At 41.3% G+C, this 13,456-nt stretch overlaps 1 protein-coding gene across 1 annotated transcript in view; it reads left to right on the top strand.

Moving 5' to 3' along the window:
* Window positions 1–13,456, top strand: part of COL4A1 (collagen type IV alpha 1 chain) — a 168,892-nt gene that overhangs the window by 49,561 nt on the left and 105,875 nt on the right. The window contains exons 12-14 of the mRNA XM_053380246.1: window positions 2,350–2,391; window positions 11,296–11,385; window positions 13,165–13,200. Coding sequence (XP_053236221.1) covers window positions 2,350–2,391; window positions 11,296–11,385; window positions 13,165–13,200 — 168 coding nt within the window. The remainder of the gene's footprint in view (window positions 1–2,349; window positions 2,392–11,295; window positions 11,386–13,164; window positions 13,201–13,456) is intronic.

Raw genomic sequence — 13,456 nt, 5'->3', positions numbered from 1 at the left:
AGACCATTCACAGTCAATGGTGCTTTGGGGGAGTTGATTTCCTTCAGTAAGTGTGTGTGCATTTGTATGCTGATCTATATGTCCAGAGGGTGGGAGTAACAAATCATTGAGTTTCTCATTTCCTTGAGTTTCTAAAATAGCATTACTTCAACAACTGAAGTTTGCCTTTGTTTTCAAAGGCAGACATGTGTCTAAAAGTTTCTTCAAGTTTCTGCTTGAGTACTTTGGCAATTAAATCCTGCCGTCCAGTCAGCGCTTCCCCTGCGCAGCTCTGCTTGGGGCTTGAGGCTGACCTGGGCAGGAAAACAGAGTCGCAGTGGTCCTGCCGTCCGTGTGAGATAGAGGGATAAATCAAGTCCAGAGACAGTTCGTTGCTATCTCTAAAAAGCGTTTATTTACAAGCCATAAATCAGTCTCATTCCATCGGAGCTTTCCGGCATCTCTCCGTGCTAAAAGCACACACAGTCTCTCTGCAGCGTCTCTCAGTCAGAAGTGAAACCAACTCTCACAGACAAAGACAGACAAAGCCTGTGATGTACGGCCCTGCTTCAGGCCACTCCCAGATACAGGACACCAAGAAGTTTTAACCCTGTAAACTCCAAACTCCACAAGTACTGTGTAGGAATGCAGACAGATCTTGAGAATCAAAAATATAACAACCAAGTACTCTTGGCATTTTAAAGGTTTATGAGAGGGAAATTTCAAAAGCAAATTTGCTGATTGTAAAAATGCACATACTATGTATTGTCATGATGTATGGCTGGTGTCTGTTCCCTGTGCACCAAAGAGCTCAGGGGAGGAGGCTGCTTCATCGCTGTACTTAAGGGAATAACTTCTATGACCTACTTCACGACCTTCCTGGCTGAATGACACAGCCATATCACCCTTCTCTGATTCAGAGGAGGCATCTACTGCTCTCCCCCTGTCTTACAGGGGCCAAAGTCTGCAAAATAAGGCAAAGGGTTTGTAAATATCAGCCAGCTCCTCTCTGGAGGCAGGGCTTACAAGTCCAGTCTAATTATGTAAGGCTGCAGAGACAACAGCTGCATTCACATGAGAATTTATTCTGTTTTCATGACTTTCTCCTAACTGTTCATTTCTGCATTATATTTGAGCTTTCACAGGATGTAAGAGCCAGAACTGTAGTGGAAAATAGTGCGAGTTCAGTGGTCATTTCCATGTTATTCACTTCTAGAAATAATCACTTTACAAATAATATGGGAATAACTGCTGAATGTGTTGTATAGTGTTCATAATATGTTGAAGATGCACCTCTTACCCATGGCCTTAAATATGGCTATATATTTTTAGGACTCACACTATTTTTTAATTGTAAAAATTGTGTTAACTCATTTTAACATTCCAATTATACCTTGCTGTAACCTGCCCTTGAGTTGAAGAATGGCTAAGAAATCTAATAAATAATAATAAAATCGAAAGCTTAGTAATAATGGCTGTTTTCTTGTGGTATCTTGTAGTATCAACTGCTGGTGTACGGTTGCCATGGTGACTGTAGTTAGCACAATAACACTGTGTCATAGCAATATTCATTGTAGCGAAGTGTGCAGTTTGCATGCAAGCCTGCAATTTTCACATGCAATCTGACACTCAGTTCTAGGTATATTTTGACAATGAGACCTGGAAAAGCTCTACACAGACACAGATGTAAACCAAAAGTGAATTTGTTGTGTAAAGTGGAAAATTAGCTTACTTACAAAGGAGGGTAGGGACGCGGGTGGTGCTGTGGGTTAAATCACTGAGCCATGGGCTTGCTGATCAGAAGGTTGGCAGTTTGAATCCTGGCGATGGGGTGAGCGCCCATTGTTCGGTCCCCTCCTGCCAACTTAGCAGTTCGAAAACATGAAATGCAAGTAGATAAATAGGTACCGCTCCGGCGGGAAGGTAAATGGCATTTCCGAGCACTGCTCTGGTTCGCTAGAAGTGGCTTAGTCATGCTGGCCACATGACCCGGAAGCTGTACGCTGGCTCCCTCGGCCAGTAAAGCGAGATGAGCACCGCAACCCCAGAGTCGTCCACGACTTGACGTAACGGTCGGGGTCCCTTTACTAAGGAGCATAGGACTTGAACCAATGGCTTCAAGTTAGAAGAAAGGAGATTCTGACTAAGCATCAGGAAAAACCTTTTGACAGTAAGAGCTGTTTGACAGTGGAACGATCTCCCTTGGCAGGTTGTAGACTGTGTTGCCATCTGAGGTCTTTGATTCAAATCCCATCTCCTGCACTGGGTCTTTGCATTCTAGTGTGTTTACATGTATGTGAGGGAGCACTTTTATATAGTTGCTTTGATTAACTTATTTTGTTATAAAATGCCTCTTCCTTGTGTCCTCAGGGTCATATGGGTTTAAGCTTCCAAGGACCAAAGGGTGATAAGGTAAGTTTGTTCTTTTGAAAGTCATAAGCAAATATTCTATGTACCTCTATAATCCTTTGCTACAGTATGTTAGGATGCCCACTTGAATAAAAGCATCTTTTAAAGTGGGTGTGCATTCGTGCACAGTGCTTTTTTTCTGGGGTAACTCAGGGGTACACATACCCCTAAACATTTTGTGAATCTAAGTTTGGCCTCATTGAGGGGCAGTATTTCAATATGAGTAGGGAAATGAGAGTACTGCTAAACATTTTTTTAGAGAAAAAAGCACACACACAAGGCTGTATTTATGGGGTAAGCTCAGTGATTTCCCATTGCCTGTGTTGGTCATTGGATTAGGCTGTGGCTCCACCTAGTGGATGAGGCAGGGTAAGGCTGGGCTCCCCACTCCGCTTCAAGAGTAGGCTGGGCTCCCAAACCAGTTTGTTCCTGCCTTCTGACAAACCAGTCATGTTGCTTGTGGCCTCTTGTATACATTTCATCTTCAGGCTTGTTATTCTAATCCTCTTGCTTAATTCTACCTTCATCTACTCCTGAATACTCTCCCTTCCACTGTGTCCTAGCCTTCCTTTCTCTGAATCAGCAGCTTTCTCCCACCCTTTTGAAAATGCTTTCCTCCACTCCTCTTACTACAGGCAAAGACCGATTTAGGTGCACCAAATGACGCACAATCACACACACACACACACACATGGTGCCCAACCCAGAAACGGTCCCCCAAACCTCATAAAGAAGTCATGAAAGGGGGCAGAGCAATTTTACACATGCCTCACTGATGTGCGTGGGGGTCCAGAATGGAACCCCCATGCAAAACAAGGATTGCTTATATATAAAATCTTAAAATTCTTCAAAATTCTTTTTTTTAAAAGATATTTTATTAAAGTTTCCAGTTTTTATACAAACAAAAAGAAAAAAGCAAAAAAAACACATAAAGTTCACAACTTATTTTTCAATAACATATTTCCCTGACCTCCTCATACCTTCCCTTCTTGTATTCCAATTCAAATTATTTGTTCAGCAAATCCTTATCTCAAAGCATTACAGCTAAAAAACACCTTATTTTCTATCCGACATCATTCAACATTCATTAATTTTACAATATTTCTGTAAATAGTCCTTGAATTTCTTCCAGTCTTCTTCCGCCGACTCTTCTCCCTGGTCACGGATTCTGCCACTCATTTCTGCCAATCCCATACAGTCAATCAACTTCATCTGCCATTATTCCAGAGTGGGTAAATCTTGCGTCTTCCAGTACTTTGCAATAAGTATTCTTGCTGCTGTTGTAGCACACATAAAGAAAGTTCTATCCTTTTTTAACACCAACTGGCCGACCATGCCCAAGAGAAAAGCCTCTGGTTTCTTCAAGAAGGTATATTTAAATACCTTTTTCAATTCATTATAGATCATTTCCCAGAAAGCCTTAATCTTAGGGCACGTCCACCAAAGGTGAAAAAATGTACCTTCATTTTCTTTACATTTCCAACATTTATTATCGGGCAAATGGTAAATTTTTGCAAGCTTGACTGGGGTCATGTACCACCTGTATATCATTTTCATAATATTTTCTCTTAAGGCGTTACATGCCGTAAATTTCATCCCAGTGGTCCACAACTGTTCCCAGTCAGCAAACATAATGTTATGTCCAACATCTTGTGCCCATTTAATCATAGCAGATTTGACCGTCTCATCCTGAGTATTCCATTTCAACAGCAAGTTATACATTTTTGACAAAATCTTAGTTTTGGGTTCTAGCAGTTCTGTTTCCAATTTGGATTTTTCCACCTGGAAGCCAATTTTCTTATCCATATTATAAGCCTCCATTATCTGAAAATAATGAAGCCAGTCTTGCACTTTATTTTTTAATTTCTCAAAACTCTGCAGTTTCAGTCTATCTCCTTCTTGTTCCAAAATTTCCCAATATTTCGGCCATTTGGCCTCCATATTGAGCTTTTTCTGAGCTTTCGCTTCCATTGGTGACAACCACCTTGGGGTTTTATTTTCCAATAAATCCCTATATCTGATCCAAACATTAAACAATGCTTTCCTAACAATATGGTTTTTAAATGCTTTATGTGCTTTAACCTTGTCATACCACAAATATGCATGCCACCCAAAAACATTGTTGAAACCTTCTAAATCCAAAATGTCTGTGTTCTCAAGAAGCAGCCAGTCTTTCAGCCAGCAGAACGCTGCTGATTCATAATAAAGTTTAAAGTCTGGCAGGGCAAATCCACCCCTTTCCTTTGCATCAGTTAATATCTTAAATTTTATTCTGGGCTTCTTGCCCTGCCAGACAAATTTAGAAATGTCTTTCTGCCACTTCTTGAAACAGTCCATCTTGTCCACAATTTGCAAAGTTTGAAACAAAAACAACATTCTAGGCAATACATTCATCTTTATAGCTGCAATTCGACCCAACAAGGAAAGCTTCAAATTTGACCAAATTTCTAAATCTTTTTTCACTTCCATCCAACATTTTTCATAGTTATCTTTAAACAAATTCCCATTTTTAGCTGTCATTAATCCCCAGGTATTTCACTTTCTTAACAACAGTTAAACCTGTTTCATTCTGAAACTTCTCTCTTTCAGTCAATGTTAAGTTTTTCTCTAAAACCTTAGTTTTTGACTTGTTCAATTTAAATCCTGCCACCTGACCAAATTCTTGAATTAGTTCTAAAACTCTTTTAGTACTAGGTTCTGGCTCCTGTAACGTCAAAACTAGGTCATCTGCAAATGCTCTCAGTTTATACTGTTTAGCTCCGACCTGTATACCTTTAACCAACCGGTCCCTTCTAATCATGTTCAGCAGGACCTCCAGGACCGATATAAACAATAATGGGGAAATTGGGCACCTTTGTCGTGTCCCTTTTTCTATCTTAAATTGTTCCGTAACCACGTTATTCACAATTAAATTAGCCTTTTGTTCGGAATATATTGCACCTATACCATTCTCAAAACCTTGGCCTACCCCCATACCCTGTAGGTTCTTTTTCATAAAACTCCAAGAGATATTGTCAAAGGCTTTCTCTGCATCCACAAATATCAGAACTGCTTTAGTGTTTATATTCACTTCTAGCTTTTCCAAAATGTCAATTATGTTCCTCAAATTATCAGATAGATGTCTTCCCGGTAGAAAGCCCGCTTGGTCCTTATGAATCTCCTCAATCAATACTTTTTTCAGTCTCTTAGCCAAAATATCAGCAAATATTTTGTAATCCACATTAAGCAGGGATATGGGGCGGTAGTTCTTAAGTTGAGTCTTTTCACTTTCTGTTTTCGGTATAAGAGTAATATAAGCCTCTTTCCACGATTCTGGTGCCCTTTTCCCTTCCAAAATTTCATTGCAGACTTCCTTCAAAGGTTATAATAACCACTCTTTCAAAGATCTATAATATCTGGAAGTCAGCCCATCCGGTCCTGGAGACTTGCCTAGTTGCATATTTTGAATGGCACCTTCTATCTCCTGGTCAGATATTTTGCAATTCAACATTAATTTGCTTTCTTGTGAGATTTTTTGTAATCCATTTGTTTTCAAAAAACGATCAATGTCCATTTCATTCTGTGGCCTTTGTGCATATAGTTGTTTGAAGTACTTCTGAAAGCAATTTCTAATCTCGTTTGGATTATGTATGTCTTTTCCTTCTACTTCCAAATTTGTGATGGTATTTAATTTTTGTCTGTTTTTCAGTTGCCAAGCCAATAGTTTCCCACATTTATTCGCTGATTCAAATGTCTTCTGTCTCATTTGTTTACTTTTCCATTCTATTTCCTGATTCATCAATTCCATATATTGTACTTGATAAAGTTTTATTTCTCTCAAGATCTCCTGCGACTTTGGCTTTACTCTCAATTTTTTCTCCCCTTCTTTTATTTTCTCCAAAATTTTATCTTTTTTCTCATTTCGACTTCTCTTCTTTATTGCATTCTGTTGTATCAAGAACCCTCTCATCACAGCTTTACTTGCACCCCAGATTACTCTTTTTTCAACATTTGTTGACATATTTATTTCAAAGTAGTCTCTCAAAGTTTTTTGGGCCTTCTTATATACTTCTTCATCTCTAAATAGAGTATCATTCATCCTCCATCTAAAGGTGCCGGTTGTTGTTTGCTTCATCTCCATCTTTACAGCGTTATGGTCAGAGCAAGTTTTAGGGCAGATTTCCACTTTCTTTATCTTTGGTGCCATTCCTCTAGTGATCCAAATTTGGTCAATTCTAGTCCATGTCATCTTAGCTTCAGAGAAGAAAGTTCCCTCTCTCCCCAGGGGGTTCTTAGTTCTCCAGATGTCAATCAAGTCCATATTGTCAGTCAATTCAAAGAAAGTTTTTGGTAGTCTACCATCTTTAGTGACTACCTGTTTTTGTGCCTTGTCCATGTTTGTAGATACGACTCCATTCATATCCCCCATCAGAATTATATTATAGTCCATAGAGTCCAAAAGGGTCTCATGCAACTTCTTAAAAAATTCAGATTTCCCCTCGTTCGGTGCATACACCCCTACAATCAAGAATTTCTCTCCTTGAAATTGAATTTCAATTGCCAAATATCTTCCTTGTTCATCTTTGAAAATTAATTTCGGTAGAAGTTTCTCCTTTGCGTATATCACCACTCCTCTCTTTTTGACCTTATCAGACGAAATAAACTCTTGTCCCAATCTTTTGTTAATAAGTATTTTCCTGTGTAGCCTCATTACATGTGTTTCCTGTAGACATATCAAGTCCAATTGTTCTTTTCTTAATATATGAGAAACACCTTTTCTCTTTCGAGGGGAGTTAAGTCCATTACAATTCCAACTTAAAAATTGCAGAGCCATGATAAGTTACTTAATTTTTCCTCCAACTGCGCCGAGTTGTTGTTGTTCTTCTGTCGGTGGTTTGTCTTTCCCTGGGCCAAGGAGTCCAAATGATAAGTTTGCTATGTCTAAAATTCCTTTTCCTGATGCAATTGACTCCTCACCAGATTCCGCTTCCTTCTGTAAATCCTCCTCGTGGTCTTTCAAGAACTTGTCTTTATCATTCACTGTCCTTATTCTTATTTTCCTTCCTCTGTATTTAAAAGATAGACCTTGGGGGAATTCCCACCTGAAGAGTATTCTGTTTCTTCTCAGTAGAACCACAAGATCTCTGTAGTAGGCCCTTACATCCAAGATATATTTAGGTATATCCTTGAAGATCTCCACAAATGTGTCTTCAATTTCCAAAGTTCTTTGGTAGTGCAGATTCAAAATTTTGTCTCTTTCTTCTTTTGTTCTTAAGGTAATCAAACAGTCTCTTGCTTTGTTCTTTCTTTGTCTTTTACCAAGTCTAAATGCACTCACTATCTTGAATTCCTCTTTTCCCAGGTCCTGTTGCCAAAAATCTGTAAATTCCTTTGTAAGGAAGTCTGCCAGGTTGTCTTTCTCACTTTCAGGTACTGCTCTAATTCTTAAATTTCTCTCCCTTCCTTGTAATTCAATCATAGACAGTGTCAGGTCGTGATCCTCTAGTTTCTTATATACCGGTGGTATCTTCTCTTGAACGGCAGTTGCAATTTCCTTAGCTTCCTCTGCTATCTTTCGAGTTGAGGCCGATTCCTCTAATAATTTTTCAATGGACTGTGCATTAGAATTCACCTTCTTTCCCAGTTCATTAATACTTGTAGTGTTCAAGTCAATTTTTGCTGAGGCCTCAGCTACTTGTTTATTTGTCTCTGCAACCTGTTTGGCTAAGTTTTCCAAAGATGCATCAATTTTGCCAAGTGCCTGAGCCAATAACTCTTCAGATGACATAGCTTTTGGTTTTGCTTGCGAAGCAGCAGCTCCTGCTGTGCCTGCTGCTCCGGATGTTGAAGCCCTTCTCTGATGTGTAATATCAGTCTTGTATTGTCTACCGGACCTGGTAATTTTTTACTGTGCCAACTCTATCTTCCCTTTCCCATCTGCCATAACACTCTCATGTACAGCCCAAGGTCAATCTCACGCCTGGTAAATTTGTTTTGAAGAGGAATTTTCCAAAGCTTGGTTACTTAGTGGCTTAGTTGTTATTGCAACATAGTCTCCTCTAGGGGGACACACTTCCAACTTCACTTTGCAACTTTTAAAACAAATATGGTCCTTATAAGTCCCCAGTATCCCTTAAAAGCCATAATTTCAGTGTCCTTAAAAGTTACTTTTTAGTCAAAAGCAATTCCAAAAACACTGTATCTTTCACAGAGTTATATCAGGATTCTTTACCCTTAACGTGCTGACAGTTCTTCCCACTGTTCAGCTTTCCCTGTCATAGGCAGTCCATTCCCAGATTTCAGAGGCAGCAGATATATCTTTGCTTCCCTCTTTTCTTGCAGGTAAATATTTCTCAAATTTCTCCCCTCCGCTCCTGCAAACAGGAGGGGAATCGCTTTTTTGGTGCTGGATTTTAAGCCTTTAAAAAACGTCTTTCAAAGTTACAGCTTTGCAGTCTCTTTGCTTTGATCTATTTACAAGCCGGAAAGGCAGACTTCCTGTTTTTACCTTTCCCGTTTCGGTGCCAAATATATTGAAATTTTTTCTCCAATTAATTCGCTTAGTCCTACTCACAGGTAGTTGCTTTAGAATCCAATTATCCAGAAAGGAATCAGCGCTCTCCGACCATGGCCGTGCGGCTTCACTCCGCGGAAGAGGTAGACGACTCTCAGCCCCGCGCCGCTCACCCCCGTTCCGTTCCGAAGCCTTTAAAAAGGCTCCTTCGCAGTCAGGGGGGGCGCAAATGGAGCCCGCCGAGTCTCCGAGTTCACAGGCTTCACCGCCTGTGATTTCTTCGGGTCCCTGCTTCGCCGCAGCGGCAAGACCCAGTCCCGCGGAGCCGATTCCCTCCGGAGCTCAGAGGGAATCCGCCATTAGTCGCTGGTGCTGACCGGAAGTCCTCGCTGGCGCTGACCGGAAGTCCAAAATTCTTCAAAATTCTCCCCCTCTCTTCCTTTCCTCTGACTATGCTCAAGGGAAAAGGTTGCAATTTTTCACACATACATCTCTTAGCTCCTAGGAGAGCTGTTAAGCGCAGGGCCCCATCAATGCCTGACACACAGACTGCCATTTGAGAGACCCCTCTATCTCCCAATCTGCTCTTGGGGCAGATAGCAGGGCTGAGTTCAGATGAGAGACAGGCTGTCCACACCCCACTTCATCCACACATCCTGCACAGCCTTATTCTTTATTACACCTGAATTGATACTGCCTCACAAACCCCCAACAGCATCTCAAGTACATATGTAAGAGCCTCCTTAAGATTTCTAGGGCAGCGGCTGTCATGGCAGATGCCACATTGGATGCCTCCCAGTTTGTGGCATTATTAATGGTAATGGGCATTGTCGCCTGCAGAACACTGGCTGAAACCCTGGGAGGCAGACACAGCATTTTCCACAGTGGTCTTTGTGGGCAATAGGAGGTTTTGAAAGATGTTATTATCGAGTCCAAGGGGAAAGTGAAGGTCCTGGTCACTGAGCAAGAGGAAATGTGCTACTCAGAATGGTATGCAATCCTACTGACCACCAAGAAGATACCAAAAACTACAAGTCCAAACAGGGTGGTTTACAATATAAAAGGACAAAAATAGTAACAATAAAAAAACAATACTCCCTCTCGCAGTTTTTTCCTGGCACCTTTGTTACATATCTTTAGCCTTCCTGGGGAAAGCATTCTGCAAACAGGGAGCCACTGCAGAAAAGACCCATTCTCATGTTGTTGCTCACTCCACCGCTGTGCCAAAGCCCATAAATGGCTGCACCCAGTGGCAGCACTGGATCACAGCACTGGGGGAGGACTTCTCCAAACTACAATGCCAAAAGCATCTTTCAGAGGCTACTGGGAGTCCTCCCAAGAAAGCCAGGGCACTTGCCCATGGAGAGCTGGTGAATAGAATTGTGGATAATTGTATGTCATTATATTTTGGAAATACTTAGAAATACTTAGAGAAATTCTTTTAAAAAGGTAACCTGCAGTAATAACCAGTGGGGTGGAGTTGCAGGTGTGAGCACTAGGTTGGCTCCAGGAGTGGCTCCACACAACCCTCATGTGCTGTTTGGGTAAGCTGCAGTGACAACCCCCCAACCCCTGTTCACCTGGCCGCTGCTGGTAAGCAGGTAGATAAAATACAATGAGTTTATATTTTGTTGTTTTTCACAGCATCACATCTGTGTGCATCACCTTGATAGGAGCATCAGACTCAACCAAGCAGCCATGTAGCACAAACTGATCTCTTTGTGCTTGGCCTCCTCTTCCAGATGAACAGTGTGTGGTTTCAAATGTTTGGAATCACTCTAAGACATACATTTACTTGTTTTCAACCTAGTAATTCAGAAACTCCCTCCCCTCCCAATATTATCTCGTTGACTAGTAGGAATATTTAAGAAATACTTCCCTGAAAATTGATCCCTAGATTTGGGGATTTAGCATTACCAGAACTGTGCTGAACAGATATTGTTGGAATCTATGGTTTGTCCAGATTTTTATTTTGAGAATGTAAAAGTGTCAATCCTTTTTTTTTTACTTGGGGGAGGGAGAATCACAAGCCAGTATTAAATGGAGTTTCTTTTATTTAGTGTGCTTTTTCAGGGGAACTGGTAGGCTTCTATAGAAAGGCAAGGAAAAATAATAGAAGGTTTTTCTTTCTAAGAACCGATGCTATTTATCTCTCATTTTTGAAGGACTCATTATCACTAAGAACAAATTTCTTTTGGATCAGTTATGTTGCATTATCTCCTGAAATGATAGGATTGAATAAACTGAATTTTACCTTTAAATTTTTAGTACCTTCAAATTTGTTTGATAATAATGAACTTTAAAACAAAACAAAATTTTTGAAGAGAATCAAAGTCTTAATACTTAGAAAATTGTTTTCTAAGTATTCCTCTTGTAGCTAATTTTATTTTAATCCTTCTTGCATGCAACTCTAGGGTGAACGGGGTGCCATGGGCCCTCCAGGTCCCCAGGGAACTGCTCCTCAACAGCAAGAGAAAGGAACCGTAGTAATACGTGGAGAGACTGTGAGTGTGTGCATTTTGTTCTTCTGATATCAGTGGCATTGGGCTGCATTCACAAACTTTTACTCAGAGTAGACATGCTGAATTTAATGGCCATGACTCACAGGTCAGTTTATTTCAGTGGGTCTACTCTGATTAAAAGGAAGTCAAATACAATCATTAATTTCCAGAAGCTATCAGTTGTGATAGGGATTACTGAGGGAAGAGAAGTATAAATCGACAGTCAGAAGTCCATCAATTTTCTCCTTTTCCTTTTTTTTGGGGGGGGGGTAAGTAAATTATTCTCTCTGGAATATTTGTTCATTCTTTGACCCACTCCCACCACTCATTTGCCATGCCCTCTGTGAGTGCACAAAAGACCAAACTAGATGTGACAGCATGAAAATAGCTCAGTGAGATGTAGGTTAGAAGCTCCATAGACCAACCAAATTTATTCCAGTGGGAGATCCCCCTTAGGCCTGTCCATATGCCACTGAAACATACACATAATAGTATAATCCATAGGGAGGGTTTTCTCACCTCTTCAACTTGATGGGGTCACAAACCACGAATCTTTGCAGGCAGAGTGACTGCTGCCTTTTGGAAGAGAGATCTAAACCTGTGCCTGTCGGAAGCCTGAGGAGACACCTCTGCTGCCAGACTTTGATAGACCCCTCTGGGGAGCAGGAGAGCCCTAAAGCTCAGAAGCCTACAGCCTAGAACATGGATAGGCAAATTAAGGCCTGGGGGCTAGATCCGACCCAATCGCCTTCTAAATATGGCCCACAGATGGTCCAGGAATCAGCATGTTTTTACATGAGTACAATGTGTCCTTTTATTTAAAATGCATCTCTGGGTTATTTGTGGGGCATAGGAATTTGTTCATTTACCCCCCCCCCCAAAATATATATAGTCCGGCCCACTACAAGGTCTGAGGGACAGTGGACTGGCCCCTGCTGAAAAAGGTTGCTGACCCCTGGCCTAGAAGAAGCCAACAAACTGCAGAGGAAGGGCCTTGCCCTTTTAACTGCCTAGATGCAGAACCAAACCTAGGTCACTCTCCAAGGTGCTGATCCGGGCTTTGTTAGCCTTTGCCTGCCTGGAACCCTGAGGTGCCTCATCTCCCTCTTGTTTGGACCATCACCTCTCTGCAGCAGTGTGCACCCCCATGAATCAGGACATAGGTCTGCCATTGGATGGGCATTTCTGCATTTCAGCAGATTCAGGGCACTGTTTTAAGGCAGGAATTGGAAACCTCCAGCACATGGGCCAAATTGGTATAGTAGAGATGTGGCTGCAAGTGCACAATGGGAGCCTTAAACTGCATTCCTAATTGGGCATTGACTAGGGAAAGCAGGCTTCAGATCCACTACCTGTCAGCTGATAGCTTTTTGCAAGCTCTGTGTGGTGCTCTGAAGTCTCAACTTTGGGGCATCAAAGCACTCAGTCACCTGACTTCATGGTGGCACCAGGTGATTGAGAGGTAGTATGTCCCACCCACCTGTCAAATTTGGCCCAATAAAGATCTGGCTCGCAGAGCCCATAAGGTTCCTCACTTCTGATTCAAGGGGACTGAAGGTTCTCTGATCACAGTCGACCTATAAACCTGTTTTCTTTTCAGCAGTTTCTTATAAGCAGATTATATCAGAGAATCTGAAACTTTTCAAAACCAAAACATTACGCAAGACAGTAACCCTAACATTTTCAAGGTTTGGAGAGTCTTGAAAAATTACTGTGTTTTAAATGGGAGGGTTTGGCTGATGCCTCATTATATTAATCTGCTTTGTTTTGTCATTCCATTAGGGTGCTCCTGGTGAAAAGGGTGACCCTGGATCTCCAGTAAGTTTAAAACTGATCTGTATTTTGGGGATCCTGAATTCATTTTACTGACTTACTGAGCAATGCTATAGCAATCCTCAGCTGCTGTGTCCTATACATGCTCACCCCATGCTCAGGGGGGGGAGAGACTACAACACTCAAAAATTCCAAAATGCTGCATAAACAGCAGCCAGACATGAACACACCACAAATGCTCAGAAATTCCCAGCAGTCAGGGGTTGTTCTGGCAATGATGCCTACATGACCCCCCCCCCAA

This window comes from Podarcis raffonei, chromosome 3 (assembly GCF_027172205.1).
Source record: "Podarcis raffonei isolate rPodRaf1 chromosome 3, rPodRaf1.pri, whole genome shotgun sequence".
Taxonomy (NCBI): domain Eukaryota; kingdom Metazoa; phylum Chordata; class Lepidosauria; order Squamata; family Lacertidae; genus Podarcis; species Podarcis raffonei.
Note: the sequence above shows the minus strand (reverse complement) of the source record. Positions and strands in the feature narration are given on the sequence as shown.